Source organism: Boleophthalmus pectinirostris, unplaced genomic scaffold, assembly GCF_026225935.1.
Source record: "Boleophthalmus pectinirostris isolate CB_2022bp ecotype Guang Dong unplaced genomic scaffold, ASM2622593v1 HiC_scaffold_8, whole genome shotgun sequence".
Classification (NCBI taxonomy): domain Eukaryota; kingdom Metazoa; phylum Chordata; class Actinopteri; order Gobiiformes; family Gobiidae; genus Boleophthalmus; species Boleophthalmus pectinirostris.
This window is the reverse complement of record NW_026571515.1, coordinates 12,181,179-12,200,051: the sequence shown is the minus strand read 5'-3', so window position 1 is coordinate 12,200,051 and position 18,873 is coordinate 12,181,179. Positions and strand designations below refer to the sequence as shown.

At 38.4% G+C, this 18,873-nt stretch overlaps 1 protein-coding gene across 1 annotated transcript; it reads right to left on the bottom strand.

Moving 5' to 3' along the window:
• Positions 1–13,516: 13,516 nt before the first annotated feature.
• On the bottom strand, positions 13,517–18,669 carry sox18 (SRY-box transcription factor 18). The gene is made up of 2 exons (XM_020935573.2): positions 17,728–18,669; positions 13,517–14,702 (listed from the first exon to the last, which is right to left on the bottom strand). Exons 1-2 carry the CDS (start codon positions 18,080–18,082, stop codon positions 13,585–13,587), a joined length of 1,473 nt encoding a protein of 490 aa, XP_020791232.2. The 5' UTR covers positions 18,083–18,669; the 3' UTR covers positions 13,517–13,584.
• Between the last annotated feature and the right edge of the window lie 204 nt (positions 18,670–18,873).

Here is an 18,873-nt window from a genome sequence, read left to right as displayed (position 1 = left end):
TTCTCTCCCTCCTCCCTCTCTCTCTGCAGTTCCGTGCATTTCCAGCCTGTACATGAGGATTCCATAGAGTTTCCTCACATTCCTCTTGGCTGCGGCTCTATCCCCAGACCAGGACCCCGTACAGGAAAATAAATACTGCAATCTGACTTTTGGATGTTGAAGTTGAGATGTAAAAATCCAGTGAAAAGAGCGTTTTGTGGAAGTCTTGACAGGAAAGTTGTAAGTTGGCCAGTGAGGCGGGGGGACGGAGGTGAGCTGAGGTGAGGAGAGAGTGTGGGAATTTCAAATGGAAAATAAAGATATCTGTGAAGTAATCATTCCTAACATATCATAGTTATTCAGAACCATATGATCCACCGGGGTGTGCAGTACTCAGGAATCTCAAGATCTTCGTCAAGAGTAAAGACTGAAGATGAGTAAAGTAGAAAGTAAAAAATGTGCAGGGTAAACTTAAAGGTCCCATATTACAAAAAATGAACTCCCGTGAGCTTTAACCCATCTTATAATGCCGTTACCTCCTCAAAAACAGACCTGGATTTGTATTTTCTTTCATTCACACATGTCTGAGTAATCCTGTATTATCAGTCTGTCTACATCTCCAAAGTTCAAAATGCTCTGTTCCACCTTCTGATGTCACGAAGCAGTAGCTATGGGAAATGGCCACATTTTTCTGCAGCGCTTTTCCATCTTCAAAGCACTTGACAACACACCCACAGTGTTGTGGAGTAACAGATTACATGTACCGGAGTTACGTAATCAGAGTACAAATTATGAGTAACTGTATTCGGTTACAGTTACTGTTTCAGTGAGTGGTAATTGGATTACAGTTACTTTGTTGAAATAAATGGATTACATGGCGGTATGTTCCTGTCTTCACATTTTGGGCTAAACCAGGACTAAACCAGGTCTAAACCAGGACTAAACTAGGACTAAAACCAGGACTAAACCAGGTCTAAATCAGTACTAAAACTAGGACTAAAACCAGGACTAAACCAGGACTAAACCACGTCTAAATCAGGACTAAAACTAGGACTAAAACCAAGACTGAAACCAGGACTAAACCAGGTCTAAAACCAGGACTAAACTAGGACTAAACCAGGACTAAACCAGGACTAAACCAGGACTAAACCAGGTCTAAACCAGGACTAAGAAAGGACTAAAACCAGTACTAAAACCCGGTCTAATCCAGGTCTAAACAAAATGACACTAACAGTAGGTGGACATAATTTAAGGCAGCAGTGATCTCAAATAAAAATCATTTCTCTATCAATAATATTTTTAATATGGTTAAGGAAAGACTGGACTTTTTATTTTCTTTTAACAGATAAAACATCTTTTGTGAAGATTTCCTAGTATTTGCTTCTCTACAGCAAACAGTTGTCTGTTCATGTAGACTTGGGCTCAACAGACAATTTGAAGAGAACAAACAAGAATTTTCAGGATGTGGTTGTTACATTCATGTAGTTTTAAAAAACATGATAATATCAAGTAATCCAAAGATCAAGTAATCCAAAGTATTCAGATTACGTTACTCACTTTAAGTAATTTAATGGATTACGTTACAAACTACATTTTGTGGTATGTAATCTGTAATCTGTAGGGAAATACATTTTAAAAGTCACCTTCTCAACAATGCACACCCATTCACACACACATTCATTCACTGATTTTGCTGCACCTATTATTGCATTACTAGTTGGACTCTGACAAGCAAAACTACTCTTAAATTAGCTGAAACTGTCTATAAAAAAGCACTTAAAGTATTAGACAAAAACTCCACAAATTATCACTATTGCACGATACTTGACGAATACAAATTTCTAAATTGGGGCATCACAATCACATATTCAGATTTAATTTTGGTATACAAAGTTTGTAATAATCTTGCTCCACCTCATCTACAGGAGTTTGTGAAAAGAAATTCAAATCGCACAAGAGCAGCTCTAGAGGCGACTGCTCTGTGCCGTTTAGGAAAAGTGCTTTTGGACAAACTCTTTTGCTTATCGAGCAGCTCAAACATGGAATACAAAGCCTGCTAATATACAAGAACTCCCAACACTGGCAGCATTTTCTAAAGCTTTAAAACAGTGGTTGTTCAGTGGCCAAATATGTCACCACGTTTAACCAAATTACATTTTCTTTTATATTGGAGGTTGTTGGTTTAACTCTTGGTTTAACTCTTTATCTCTTTTTTTAAAATTTTTTTTTTAATTTATAATTTGTCACATCCACAATAAGACAGATTTAACTAAACACGCATACAAAAATAAATAAATAAATAAAATAATAATAATAATAAATATAAATAGTAATAATAATAATAAGGATAAATAAATAAAATCAATCAATCAATAAAATAATAATAATAATAATAATAATAATAATAAAATACCAAAACAAAACAAAAAAAGGGGGAGGGGGGAAGTTTAACTCTTTAACTCTTGACTTTGAACTTCAAATGAACTGTTTGAAATTAATTGTGTGTATAGTGAGTGTGCTGGTGTTGTGTACTTTTGTGTGATTGTTGCTGTACTTTTCCTTGTCCTGTAGATGATTTTACATCAACCTGCTGAGGGAATGAAGATGGAAATGAGCCACCTTGGCTATAATCTTATAATTTATATGTTTAATGTCCATTCATATGTGCTGTCCCTTTACAAACAAATAAATAAGACGTAAGAAATAAGAAGGACACAACGACAGCATTCCTCTGTGGGAGTTGAAATCACCTTCCAGGGTATCCCCAGGTTTGACTACCCAAAATTTAAGACTTTTTGAAGACCTTTTAAAGACCACTTAAATGAAAATTAAGGCCAACATCTCACTCATTATAAAAAACACCAGATCTAATTCTAATAATGCCCAACCAACTACCGGTACTATATCTAGAATCTAAGAGCTACTATGATTAAACCTACACTTCCCCATGATCCATCCAGCATCTTCCTCCATTCTACTGATGACACCAAAGTCTTATTTGCGCATACTCCAAATTAGATGTTCGTTCACGTTATGTTTTCATCCTTCTGTTTAACACTGCAGTAAACAAAAAGTAGAGTAAACAAAAAAATAGGCTAATGAAATTTAAGGCCTTTGTGGAAAAAAAAAGACTTGGATGACATCATTTAAGACTTTTTAAGGCCTTAATTTAGGAACATGAAATTTAAGACCTTTTTAAGACTTTTAAGACTACCCTGCCTTCGGATCAGAGGACGAACGCTCTACTAACTGAGCTACTGCCGCCCAAGTTAAGAGCTCCCTTTTACCTTTTGTTCAGTAGGGCTGAAATTGTCCAAATGATTCTAGTGAAGGTGTATGGAGTTTAACAACACAGTCGAGCACTTCCTGTATGACCACATGACATCACAAGGTGGAACAGAGTGTTTTTAGTTTGAGAGAAGAACTCAAGAACTCAACCTAAGGCTACGTCCACACGACAACACTCCTGGATTTTTTTTTCCTTTTTGACAGGTTGAAAAAAATTCATGAAAGTAGGTCAGTTGGTAGAGCGTTCGTCCACTGATCTGAGGGTTGGCGGTTTGAATCCCGCTCTCAACATAAATATAATTGGTTGAGCGGTCAGATTCACTGACCCACAGGTTGCCTGGTGTGATTCCAGCTCCCACAGATGAATGCTGTCATTGTGTCCTTCGGCAAGACACCCACCTTGGTGCATGTTGGACTCCCCAGGGCTGCCCTTTGTCACCGGTTCTGTTCATTGTTTTATGGACAGAATTTCTAGGCGCAGTCAGGGGCTGGAGGGGGTCCGGTTTGGGGACCACAGGATTTCATCTCTGCTGTTCGCAGATGATGTTGTCCTGTTGGCTTCATCGAACCAGGACCTGTAATGTGCACTGGGGCGGTTTGCAGCTGAGTGTGAAGCGGCTGGGATGAAGATCAGCTCTTCTAAGTCCAAAGCCATGGTTCTTGACCGGAAAAAGGTGGCTTGCCCTCTCCAGGTGGGTGGAGACTCTCTGCCTCAAGTGGAGGAGTTCAAGTATCTCTGGGTGTTGTTCACGAGTGAGGGGCGGAGGGAGCGTGAGATTGACAGGCGGATCGGTGCAGCGTCGGCAGTGATGCGGTCGCTGTATCAGACCTTTGTGGTGAAGAGGGAGAGTCAGACTTTTAGGGCTAAATATAAAATGTTAACTCTTTCCACTCACCTTATGGTTTGATATTATAGTTTTTTTTAACATTCAAAGTACTGTCTGTGCATTTATTGTCATCTCTTTTAAACAAAAGGCCTAATGAAAACTTAACAGAACATTGTAGTTGCATGAAAGAGATACTAAAATTCCATGACTTTTCCAAAACTTTCATTGAATTTACAAAATTCCATGTCTTTTCCAGGCCTGAAAAATGACATTTTCAATTTCCATGACTTTTCCAGGATTTCCATAAGCGTGGGAACCCTGATTGACCTCTCATGTGTCTGCGTTTAGGTGAGAGCGCTGATGACCTGTCCAATCACGGGGCAGCGCTGTGGTGTGGGCAGAAGCCAAATGAACTGCCCAAACAAACCAAAACAAACTTGGAGACGCAGACAGATGTACGCAGACAAATTTGACTAAATGTTTTTGAAAACTGAGTACAAGAAAGAGCCGAGTCAGCAAGACAAACGCTCACAATATTTGTGAGTTCGCAAATATTCAGTTCAGTCCGATGACAGAGCAGCATTGTGGTTTGGACGAAAGCCAAAAGTGAAGCGCCCAAACAAACCAGAGGACACATGGTGATGCCGACGGGTGTTCTCTACTTCAGCCTCTTTTAGCAGAAATACACATTGATTTATTTGTGGAAAATGTGCAGAAGGTAAAAGCTTTGTGCATCTGTGGACAGAGAAGATGTCTGTGCTATTCTCTAAACTGGATGCAACAAAAATTTGACTTGTTCTTGTTCCGATATTGTGACATTTTGACCAATCAAATTCTAACACTCATCATGACGTTCTGCTGTTTCCAGACTATTTTCAGAGAGTTTCAGACTGATAAATGTGCACAACTCAATTCAAACGACACATATCAATCTAAGGGCCTGCGTGGAGGGGAAAGAATAAAAGGTGTGTGGATGTGTGTGATCAAAACTGGATTTAAAAAAAGTCATTTTTTTAAAGGCCCGCGGGGTTTAATGGACTGGACAGATGAAGCGTGAAATAGGAGAGAGAGTGGAGAGACATTCAGCAAACAGTCATGACCGGGAGGCAAACTCACAACAACAACCACAGCACAGATTTAGCAAAAGTTAGACTTCACCCAATCAGACAGAATAAGTATCTGATCACCTTTTCCCAACAGGCTGTGTGCTCAACAGAGTCTGGCATTGTCACTGTTAGCGTCACTACTTCCCGTTCAATTGTATCTTCATGGAGGTTTTTGCTGAGTCGTGCTAAATTTCATACATATTTAAAGATAAAACAGTGTACAGGGAGCTGTGGGTGGCCGGACGTCTCTATTTCCCCGGGCCGGTTTTGAGCTCTGCCCTGTCCCAGCAGATTTATCCAAAACCACTGATTTGTCCCAGTTTGTGCAAGAAATGAATGTCCAAGGTTTCCCTGTTTTTGACCAATCTGATCCCTGCCAACAGTAAAGAGAGGCAAAAACTGTAATTTGTTTAAGGAAAATACAGAAAGCTGCTTAAAAATGACCAAAACACAAAGAAAATGTGACTTTACCGACTTACAAGTTAATCATGAAAGGAATTTTAACACTGAAAGAGAAAGGAACTGTTATAATTAGTGATTATCTCGAAAACTATTAATATTTTACTATACAAATGCATAGAATTATACATAGATAATAATTTTTCTGAGATTTTGAGACCACTCCCGTTGCTCTAGCACGATCCTTCGCAGAGTTATGACCAAAAATGCAATGTTTCAACCTGTAACATCCAGTGTACCCCGGTTATGTGTGTGCCAACTTGTGTGATGACTGAATTAATATTTTAGCCTGCAGATGGTTCAAAAATTGCAGAAATTGTCTATTCTTTATAATGGCGTGACCTTTCAATTTACCCGTGTGACCTCAAATGACCTCGGATCGTCACCAAACCTTTTTTGCAGCACCGGGCACGAGGGCTTGAACCATGTACCAAATTTGGTGAAAATCGGTCCATAAATGGCGGAATTTTCACAAGTGGACACACACCGGGTGAATACAAAACCTGGTCAAACCTTCGGGGACCAGGTAATTAGACACTATGCACATGGATAAAACAAGCCTATATTGTAACACATTTATTTTCAGTGCAAAAATGTGCATAATCTCTCCGGAGTTGTTTTTATTTTTGAGTCTCAGCGCTCTAAATGCACGTCTATTATCCACTTTTGTAACCCAAACAGTAAAAATGATCTCTGTCGTAGAGTTTTTAAGACTATCGGCGACGCTTCTGGAAAATCCCTGTTTTTATTTGTCCTCAGATGACTGCCCCAAAAGACCCTTCATTTCAGTCCATGCATTTCTTTTATTCTTTTATTCCCATAATTATTACCAAAAGTTTAGACTTATTGCACCACTCTGAAAAAAACAAAACAAAAGATAGGCTTGTCTCTATCTGACGCTCTTGATGTGTCACTGCAAATTAAAACAGAAAAACTCCAGGAAAAATGTCAAACGCAGATATCAAAGAACACTCAGATGTTCCGTGACCCCGTTTTTAAAAATCAGAATTTAAATAAAAAAAGTCATATTGCTGTGTTTTTTGACCAGTCGAAGCCACAATAGTCAGTGTGGTGAGTACAACTGGTTCCACTGTACGTCGTCGTCAGCTCAGATCTACGGTTTCATGGAGCAGAACGTCTCCTCTGTCAAACTAATGTGGAGCAGATGCAGCAAAAATGCATCAAAAAGACCCTGGCTTCGACTTGTGTTTGCAAAAATGCTAAAGAGAGATGTTGTTTTCTCTTCGCAAACAAATTCAAGACAACAATCCTGGATTTGCATTTCACTGTCTTGGCTACTTCAGGACACTATATATTTTAAAGGTGCTGTAGGAAACTCTGCCACCTGTTTGTCTCCATGGAGATAGTAATGTTTTGCCTAGAATGTTGCGCAGCGTGGCATTAAAGATCCTATGTTGCGTAAATTTGACTCTTGTGAGCTTTAATTCGTGATAGAACGCTGTTACCTACGGAAGCCGAGAGGGGTCACAACAAACGCAAACGCCGCAACAAATACAAATGCGACAACACAGCAAAAAGCCACAACAAACCAAAAAAAGTAACAACACAACAAAAAGCCACAACAAACCAAAAAAAGTCACAACACACCAAAAACGGAATGGCCACAACGGAAATGACCCGGGACTCTATTTTAATGCAAACACCGCAACAAATACAAACGCCACAGCACAAACGCAAATGCCGGACTGATCAAGCATTCAAGTGAAGAAGAAAAACTACAACATGAAAAGTAAAGGCACGGAGAAGTTGGAAACGTAAGTAAAAGTAATTTATTGTTTTATCATTATTCGTTTCACGTTGTAGTTCTTCTTCTTCACTTGCCGCTTGACCGGTCCGTCGGAAAATAGAGTCCCGCGGTCACTTCCGTTGTGGCTTTTTGACGTGTTGCGGCATTTGCATTTGTGTTGTGGTGTTTGTATTTGTTGCGGTGTTTGCATTAAAATAGAGTCCCCCAGTCATTTCTGTTGTGGCTTTTTTTGCTTTGTTGTGACTTTTGTGTTGTTGCATTTGTATTTGTTGGGGCGTTTGCGTTTGTTGTGACCCCTCTCGCCTTCCGTAGTTACCTCCTCAAAAACAGACCTGGAGTTGTGTTTTCTTTTGTTTTGAATAACCCTTTATTATTGGTCTCTACATCTCCAAAAGCTCAAAATGCTCTGTTGCACTTTGTGATGTCATGTAGTGACAGTTTTCAGTTCAAAATCTAGGCTCTATTCATGTTTACGTCACAAAGCAGGAAGACGTATGGAAACATGTGATGACAACTTCCGTCGGCTCTCTTCACGGTAGTAACTCTCACAAAATCTAGGAAAAATTTTTAAATTACCCAGTTTTCTTCACCTACTTATCATTGTATTGTTCCGTTCGGCTTATCAACAATTACAACCATACCTCAGTTTTCATCATTTCCCAACTGACGCACAACTCCGAGTGCACTGGGTACATGCGATTAGAAAAGATGAGAGAGACAAATTTAAGATGATTCCAAACAGCACATACGTATGCGGTCTTCATTTTACCACTGATCACACGAGAACGCTTGTAGGTAAAAAACGACAAAATATTTGATCAGAAGTGTCTTTCGTTTAGACGGTGTTGGCATTTTTGGGGCTTAAAAACGCAAAAATCTGAAACCACCCTCCAGAGTGGAAAAGCTGAATACGCTTCGCCATAGCGTTTTCGTCTACATGGCCCAAGACGCAAAACTGTGGTCAGATCTGCTCACGTCGCATACACGTTTACATCACATACGTTACCACCTAACGTCACCATCATAGACCACCGTAGACCAATCGAATTCCACACACCTTTGCGTCACCATATGCATGCAGATTTCCTCCTGAAAACAGTCGTCCAATCGTGGAATAAAAAGTGAAGACGCGATGCCACTTTTGCGTGTTCTGTTCAGACCGTCATCATATAAACATAGCCTTACTCCAATGGGTTTTATCAAAGTCGGTCGGTGAGCCCAGTGTCGGGAACTACACCGGAAGTTGTCATTGCATGTTTCCAAACGTCTTCCTGGTTTGTGACGCAAGTGTGAATAGAGCCTGTTATCCAAATGATTCAAGTGAAGGTGTATAGAGTTAAAAAACACAGTGGAGCACTTCCTGTATTACCACATGACATCACACAATGGAAAAGAGTTTTGTTTTGTTTTTGTTTGAGAGAAAAGCTCAGCCTAAATATGCAGGGTTTGTGTGTTAAACATGTGTGAATGAAACCAAACATTACTCCAGGTCTATTTTTTGAAACAACATTATAACATAGATCAGAAATGGACCCTTTAACAACCGAACCAAACTAAATAAATGTGATGATGCATGAATATTAGCTGTAGAGGCTTAATTATTTTTACATCTTGCATTCTACTGGTGATAAGGGTATTTTATTTATTTATTTTTCTGGACAAGCAGGGACACCAAAAGCAGTTCACCGCTATCCTTTCTCCAATACATCTTATTTTCATCTACACATCCTCTGAAGCCCTCGCCTGATTCATCAGATGGTTTCACTTCGTGGAAATGTCTGACCTCGCAGCATTAGGATTTGTTCGCTTGATGGTAGGTGGGTACTTTTTTAATATAACCAGTCGCTGCTATTTGGTCGTGACATATGTAATGTGCCAAATCCCGTAGGAAGAAGGTCTTTCCCCTTGATAAAATTCACCAAACATTCTCTTTGTTCCGGCTTTAAATTCTCGATCTCGGGAATCATTGCCAACACAGAATGGTTGTCTTCGTCTAAATCTATCTCGACCACTTTGTTTACTGTTGTGCTGTACCACAAAAGAGACCCACACAGGCGCTTGAGTTTGACGTCATGGCTTCACAGCTCTTCGCTGATTGACCGGTGCGCGGTCTAGAACTTCCGGCGTTCTTGCAAACCGTCTACTCTATTCCAATTACTGACCTAGTCGGAGTCGACCCAGTGGAGGCACTGGTCTCTAATCCTCTAGCCCATCACTCAGTTCTATTTTAAATATTTAACAAAACATTATACTAACTGTGATTTTGTCATGATGCACTGGGCGTATACTAGTTTACAAGCTTTTATGCTTGTTCTGATACAACTCAAGATCATTCTAAAGCTATTCAGGAAAGGTTCACTTCTTTTCTGTAAATGTGATTTGTTTAGTAGTAGTTTCAATACTAGTTTTAATATTGATTAGTATCTGATTTTCGATACTTTTGACAACTCTAGAAACTACTGATATCTCTCTGATATAGTAGATAGTGAATTAACATATGTAATTGTACACTTAACTTAAAATACTCTCTTAAAAGTTCATTGTTCAAAGACAGTTCAAAGGCATTATATTCTTAAACATCAGTCTCTTTATTCCAGCAAAAAGTTCAAATTTTCCCCAAAAAGTAAAACAAAACAATTATTTATGCGAAAAACTCACATCATTATTTACATCTTTTAAACAATACTTCCATTTGGTGGTTTGCTATACTATACACATTTACCCAGTGCAAAACGAAAATTCATAGTCTCATACAGTATATTTATCCTTCACAACCCCAGAACAACTTCATATATACAGTAAATCACTATCAGGTCAAAAAACATGATAAAAGCTACAACACAAGAGACATTATCGCTGATTTGTGGTCATTTTCCTCCGACCAAACCAGTCTTTAAACCTTCAAAACTGACATTTGGTTTAAACAAATTCAATGTTTATGAGCTTCAAACGTCAAAGTTCCTAGCATGTACGTTCGCCAAAAAGAACAGTAACTTTATCCTCGCGCGGAGAGGGGAAAAAAACTATCCATCAAGCTCAAATCTATCCAGAATCGAGTTGTAAAAAGTTCCCCAAAAGTCTGTGGGACAAAGCAGTGGTCAGCGATGGGGTTTGGGGCCAAGCTATTCCAGTAACAGGCTCCAGAAAGACATGAAGTAAAAGCGGATGAAAACGGAGCAGATCTTCGGACACTTCGTTTACGGTTCGTTCGTGAAATCGATCCGTGTTTTTAATAGTTCAGCGTGAGTTCAGTTTCTGATGAGTTTGCGAAATTCGTCCATGTTTCTAGAGCGTATTGTAACAGGCTCCAGGAAGATGCGATGCAAAGTCGAACGACATTGCGTAACGTTTTGGTTGAAGGTCCGTCATGTTCTTGTTTCTTAGGATATGTCATTTTTTCTGCCTGCAATGTTCCACAGTATGACTTTAAACAGCTCTACCTTACATTTATTCAATTACAGGTGGTTTTATAGCTCAAAAATACCAAAAAACATGCATTCTGACTGTGAGCGGGGTCGCCTTTCCACAGATCTGACCTGTAACTTTTTTTGTAACTTTGGTTCTCCACGAAAAAAAGGAAAAGTTTAATGCCACACTGTGAAACATTCCAAACAAAGCAAAAACATCTCCATGGAGAAAAGTATTTGACAGACCTTCCACCAGAAATGCTACTCAATCCACGTTTAAGAGTTCAACATGAGTCTTGGATAGAAAAGTTCACAAAAATTTAAAATAAAAAGTCAATTTTGAAACTTTTCTGACAGCGGTTTATGAAATTTGTGAAGTTTTTAGAATATAATGACTCCAGGAAGATGTGTAGCAAAGTTGAATGACAGTTAAGGTCCATGTTTTAAGAGTTAGTTCTGGAAAAAGTTCACATAAATGTAAAAAAAAAAGTCCACTCTGAAACTTTTTTGACAGGGGTTCATGAAATTTGTCAAAGTTTTTTGAGTTTAATATAATAGATTCCAGAAAGTTGGATGAAATCTTACCAAATCTTGACACTTTGTTTAAAGTCCGTTCAACATGTGTTAGTTTTGGACAAAAAAAAAAGTTCAAAAAAGCCTGAACCTGATTTTTATTTATTTATTTTTACATCATGCATTGTATGATAAAATCTGTTAAATAAGAAAAAAAATAGACATTAATACTGTATATTATCTGTTCATTTTCTCATAGGGTCGCATTTATCGTGCAATCAGGCGCATTGTTACGAAGAATCATGGGAAACCAACTGCCTGATATTATCCCAGACATTTGTTTTTGTGAATTTCAAAAACATGTTCCTCACTTATGGTTTGAAATCAGGTAAATTCGCACTACGTAACTTTTCTAATGAGGTTTAAGAGTTTAACGTGAACTAATTTTGGACAAAAACGTTCCACAAAATGTCAAATTAACGGCGCACCGTGAAACTTTTCTGATGGGTTCATGAAATTGCGTCCATGTTTTGAGAGTTCAGCATCGAGTTCATTTTGGAGAAAAAGTTCCCCCGAAATTAAAAATGAAATGCCGCACTATGTAACTTTCTTGACAGACGTTCTGCCATTCTTCACTGACGTATTATTGCTTTTAAAATGTTCTACGTATAATATTAGAAAACCTGTATTCAATCAAACTCAGGTTCAATAACTGTGGTCTTCTCTCCACGATTTAACCTCTAACTCGGGCCTCGTCTTCTTGGAGATTAGGGATGTAATGATATCCAAATCTCACGGTACGATATTTATTGCGATATTTTGGAGAGGCTGATATAATTGTAGATAAGTCGCTTTTTTTCTTTTAAAATACCTTGACAAGATTTTGGTGTGAATCCATCATAATCCCAAGAATTCAAGTAAAAAAACATATTTCTTCATGTTGTTTGCGCTGAAATGAATCATGGGATATGTAGTTTATAATCTGTTGCTTCTATAAAACCATGCATTTAAGCAAAAGGACTTGTAATTCGGTATATTGTGAGACTTTTCATGATACGATATCACAATATTTCGGTTATTGTTACATCCCTAATGGAGATGGATAGGTTTTAATGCCTTACTACGTAACATTCTAAGGGTATTTAGCACACCCATCATCAGAAAAGTTGCACAGTGAACCTCTAAAATCCAGAGATGTTTTTGCTTAAAACTCGCTTCTATGTCACGAGGTCAATCTTCCCTTCAATCTCGCTGGAATCAGTCAAGATCCAACAAGATGTGAAGATTTCCAGTTTGTTGGCGTTCGCTAAAATGCTTAAATAGTTGAGATTCTCAGGCTCGTTTGAAAACCACACGGCCCTGCTACAGCAATTAAATTAAATCAAGCAGTTTGCTGATCTTGACAAGGGCAGAGGTCCGTTGGGGGTAAGTCAAAACCGACAAACACGGCCAAAATATCCAGTTCTAAGGATCAAATAACACTATCGATAATAACAATACATGAGAGACTACCAAAAATTATAAAGTGAGTGAGTTGAGATGAAAAGGGCATTGGTTCGTGCTGGACATGGAGTCAAAGTTGAAAGGACTGAAGATATTAGCAGTTGCATAGTTGGTTAAACAAATTGCATATGTAGAAAAAAAAAAAAATGTCTTAAGTTATTCATCTTACACACTTGAATAAAACAATAAAATATAAAGAAGAGCTTGAAGAAAGTCGAAAACAAAAAATACAGTGATTCAAGATTAAGAAACGTGACCAGCTTCAAATCATCTTAACTTGACTGGATTTAGTTTTTTGCAATGAAGTTACAGATCAGATCTATGCAGAGGGGAGCCAGCTCAGTTTGAATGCACATTTTGTTTTATGTTACCTCTTAAATGACTCTAATGTAGATTAAGTTTACAAGTTTGTGGAGACAATGACATTGGCGGACCCCACAATTTGAAAAAGTTAAATAGTGCATCTTTAATTGATGGGGCTGTGGCAATCATGTAAATAAAAATAAATAATAAATTGGAAAATATTTTAGAAATTATGAGTGTTAAGAATTTTTAGGTAGCAAATTTTATACATAGATTCTCAGAAGTTAAAAAAAAAATCCAGTTTAACATCAATTGTGCGTTCAATTTGACAATTCTTTAAAAAAAATCCAAAATATTAAACAAAATTTGTGTGTTTGTGCTATATTTTTTTACTATTTAGATCCAAAAAATAGCAGCAATCTTCTAATTCTTTACCCGCTGATACACGCGCTGTAATAGACCGCACTCGTAGCGTCGGATAAGGCCGAAATGAGCGGACTGCTGGCGTCTTCGCAACCGCTACCGCTACCCATAATGCTCCCTACATCTCTACTGATCACACCGCCGTTCATGCTTCCCCCGATGCTACCACGACCAAGTTTCGACGCGTAAACCTCCTCTCTGTTCCTCCGCATGTACTGATCGAACTCGTGTCTATCGACCTCTGACCAAAAATCGTTCGCGGCCAAGTTTGACAAGTTGGCGTTGGATTGGTCTATGTGCTGAATCGGGTGTAAAAACGTCGAAACGGTAGAATTGGCGCAAGACGTTTCGGGGGGCGGCGATAGCTGGCCTAAACTCGTCGACGCAAACGGGTTGGCGTTTGGCGTTGTGCTGGCGGGGTACATCTGGCTGTAGTAGCTGATCGGCTGGTTGGACGAACACGAAGTAGAATCTGGAATCGAACATTTGGCTGGATTTCTTAGCGCGATATGGTGACTAGGAATTTGGTTCAATCTAGAATTCGAATCGATATCGACTCTTGAGCTTCTTAGAGGGCTTAAAGTAGAGTTTGCGCTACTATTTAAGCTGATCGTTTGCGTGTTTTGACTGTAGTGATGGCTGTAGTGTTGAATTTGGTGATAGCCGTTCCAGCTCCCGCCCATTGCACTTTCTTCTTGCATGTGTTGCGGAAAAAACACGGATTCGCCCGCTCCGGAATCATCCAAAACATCCAGCGGTGACATCTCCGGAGTGGGCAAACCGTAGCTCTCCAGCTCCGGGTGCGAAGAGGGAGGAAGGTCCTGGAAGTGGCCCAGTGAAGGCAGCAGGTGGTGGGGGTGATGGTGGTGCGAGGAGTGGGAGCCCGGATGTCCGTACGATGAGGCCCCGGGCAGGTTGTCGCCCATGCCCAGGCCGGGGGCTCCTCCCTGGGCCAGGCTGTGGAGGAGGATGCCCGGTTCGACGCGTTTGAGTTTTTTGGTGGTCTTCTTGCGGCGAGGGCGGTATTTGTAGTTGGGATGGTCCTGGAGGTGCTGGACCCTCAAGCGCTCGGCCTCCTCCACGAAAGGGCGTTTGTCGCAGGCGCTCAGGGCTTTCCACGATTGACCTATGCCAAAGAAAGAGAAACGGGTGAGTTAATAGCAACGAGTGACATGTAGTTTCATTTGATGCCTTATCCATTTAACGTCAATTGTCACAAATATGCAACAAACCTCTTGGATCAAGATATAAGCCTCAATGCCGGTTGGTGCAGGAACTTCCTAAGAACCTTTGCGCTTGGTTTTAGTTGTCGCAAATTTGCAACATACCCAAATTTCTATTTATTTATTTTTTTGCTATAGTCAAATTCATAATCTAAACTTAATTTACCATCTATGTAAAGGCAAAAACATACACAAAACTTTTTTTTTTTTATTTACATCTATATAAATTCAGGCGTTAGGGGGTTAAAGTTTGAAAATGGTCAGTTCTTGGGTTTCAGATGACACTACAACATTCTACAGGTCAACAATATTTAATACAGATGGAGGGTGGGAAAATGTATTTTGTTAAACTACAGATTTTCGTTGTTGATTTTTGTTTGGTCTTGGGTCTGGTCAGTAATAGACATGATCAGGTTACATATTTTCAAATTTACTTTTTGTGTATTTTATGGTAAAGTACAATGTGATCAATGGGGGAAACTAACTCTTGCCCCCAATCTGTGAGAATCTGAAAATATTTAGAATCTGAAAAGTACCAATACATGTGTTTCAGTCACTTTACTTTTTGTTTTGGATGGATTTGAACTTTCAATTCAAGAAATAATAGAATATTGTGAGTTCTAAATTCTTAAATGCTGTGTCAACAGATCTCATTTTTCACCTTGAATCCCATGAAAATGAAAATGAAATGAAAAATGTACATAGGCCAGGCAAACGTGCTTAATATTTCTGTAAATGGCATAGCTGCTTTTTTATATTCCTGTAAATACTGTTTGTAGCCACATGATTGAAAAACTGGCACAAAGTCAATTCTCAACAGAAAGTCTAAATATATATATATATATATATATATATATATATATATATATATATATATATATATATATATATATATATATATATATATATATATATATATATATATATATATATATATATATATATATAGGAACTATAAAATACATACATTTTTTCAATCCACCTAAAAATAATTATCAGGTTCAACATTTGTAGAAATAGTTGCAGACACAGTTCTTCACAGAGTTTGTTGAAATGGATAGTATCAAAGTTCAGCTGTTACTTCATACATACAGGATAAGTACTGCATGGCTCTAAACATGTAGTAGTTTGTGAAGTATTAAGTCAAAAAGCGAAGTTAAAGAGCAACGTTTGCAGCATGTGTACAACCTGCACTCAGCCATAAACAAAATACTAAAGTCTGTTGTTTTCATTTATAATAATGTGCTAGATTTATAGATTATTCTTCATGTTTTATTATTATTATTATTATTATTATTATTATTATTATTATTATTATTATTATTATTATTATAGCAGGAGGACTAATAAAAAAATTAACTTCGTCTGAATGTTTATTTCGAATATGTGTAAAATCTGCTAGAAACTGAAAAGAGAAATGACACAAAACGATGTTGCTTGTTCTTTAACTTTTCACTTTAACATGACAGTGAATATCCAAATACATTCTATTTCTGGATAACATCTGTGTACTTCATTAGAGGTTTACCAAACAAATGTTCTCACTAATCCTGTTTTACACTATGAGCACTTACGAGTACTTGTGTTAATTGCAGTATTTGCCAAACAAGAAAAGAAGAATTATGAATATGACTATGTGGCAAACACAGAAAAACATGCAAATATAGATACTTTAAGCATATAATGATCATTTCTTAAAACTCCAGATCATAGGTGTATAATATGATTTGGTGCCTGAAGAAGTTTTAAAAGTGTGAATTTGAATGATCACAAAGGCTGCAGTTTTAGAAGTACTATAATTTTCCCCACAAACAAAATGTCCTGTTTTATTCTGCAAAAAAAAAAAAAAAAAAAAAAAAAAAAATAATAATAATAATAATAATAATAATAATAATAATAATAATAATAATAATAATGCTGTAGTGTAGATTTGTACAAACATTCTTGTATGAGTTTGTCAGTTTGTTGGTTCAGTCTTTTTGTCAATTCAAATGTGAACTTTGAACATTCCTATTATTAAAACTTAGACTTAGACAAACATTATTGATCCACAAGGGAAATTATTTGGACACAGTAGCTCACACCTCACAGTATAATATAATAACAAAGAGCAAAAATATAAATGATAATGATAAATTTTAGATCTCAGCTGCAAAGCTTGTCAGAAGAATTGCAATCAAATATTTTTTCTCAAATTGTTCTAATTTTCAGCATGGAAACTGTACACTATTCCTTCTTTTATCACTTCCATTCTACATGACAGTATGAAACTTTTTGTAGGATGGAAGTCTGCTGCATGATTCCATGAAAATAGAAAGTTAAAACCATACTTCGGAACATTCTCCATTGCGATATGTAAGTTTTATGCCGTAATGTGGAATATTATAGCCAATAGAACAACATTTCCATGGAAACAAGTGAGTAAAAGTAATGTTTATGGAAATGCAAGACCACTCAGAGTAAGAACCCTTTTTTTTTTTCAGTTTTTCACAGCGATAAACACATCCATCCACAAACCGTGCTTTTATATTACTATAATTCACACAAACCCTGCGTATTTAGGCTGAGTTCTTCTCCCAAACAGAAAACACTCTGTTCCACCTCGTGATGTCATGTGGCGATACAGTAAGTTCTCCACAACACCTTCACTAGAATCATTTGGATAATTTCAGCCCTGGAATTGAAAATCTCTACTAAACAAATGGTAAAAGGTAAATGTTAACTTGTATTTTACCTCTTCATGACATCACAAGGTGCAGGAGAGAATTTTGACAGACTAATAATACAATACAGGATTACTCAAACATGTGAATGGAACAAAACACAATTCCAGATCTAGTTTTGAGGAAGAAACAACATTTTAACATGGCTTAAAGCTCAATTTTGCATGATTTAAAGACACATTGCAATAAAGTTTTCTTCTCTTACCGAGCATCTTACTGAGCACCGCGTTGTGGAGGTCTGGATTTTGCAGAGCCAGTCTCTTCCTCTCGTCTTTGGCCCAGACCATGAAAGCGTTCATGGGCCTCCTGATCCTCTGCTCTCCCCCCACGCCCTTCCCCTCGGCCTGGGCACCTCCTCGGCTCTGCTCCCCCGACCCCGGTCCCCCCGAGATCCTGGCTCCCGTCCTCCCGCTCCCGCTGTCCGGAGAGCTGCAGTCCCCAGACAGGCTGTGCTCGAAGCCCATCTCCCCGTCCGACTCCGGGCTGGGCGTCCCCGATGCCCACGGTCCTTCCATCGACACTCTTTTGGGGTGTAGAAAACTGGATTCTGATAAATTCATCTCGAGTGGACGATTGGTTTTAGTCCGAGATAAGTTTGAATTCGTAAAGTTCTGACTTGCAAAAACTCACCAAGATTTCTGAGATTTTTTGAGTGGTAGATTTCAAAGCAAGTCATCAAAATAAGTAAAAATGGGAAAAAGTTCTTCTGGTGAAATTTTAGGATGGCAATCTTCAAGTCCAAGTGTGGATTTCTGCAGTTCAGTTCTTCAATTTGTGAATGTCTTGAGTTTAAAAAGCAAACCCCCAAAAACATCCAGACAAAAAAGGTGAAAATTGCAAGAAAAAGTTTTGAAAGTTTTGGTGGTTGATTTTTCAAACCCCAAAACTTAAATCTTTGGTTTAAAAGTCAAGTAGTCAAGTTCTAGCTCTCAAAATTTATGGATTTATGGATTTTTGTGTTCCCCAAATGCATAAATACATTCAAAAACGTTACCCAAACAAGTTCAAGGTATCAAAACTCACGAATCTGAAAAGCTTGGAAGCCGAGAAAACAAGAAAAATTATCCCAAATGCTTGTCTCTGTCTCCTCTCGCACGGCTCCTCTCTCCTCTGCTCTCTCTTTCTGTGTCCTGCTCCACTTCTGAAATGTTTCAAACTTGTGGCCAGACCCAACCGCCCCGCCGCTCCCTCTTTATATACCCCGCCCTGACCAACGCCATGACAACACAACTGCGCGCGCTGACCAATGGGACGCCAGCGGGATACTACAAGACTGTGAGAGACCAGAGGAGGGAGGAGGGAGGAGGGACGGGACTTTCGCAGAGTTTTTTTTTACGGTGGGTATTTATTG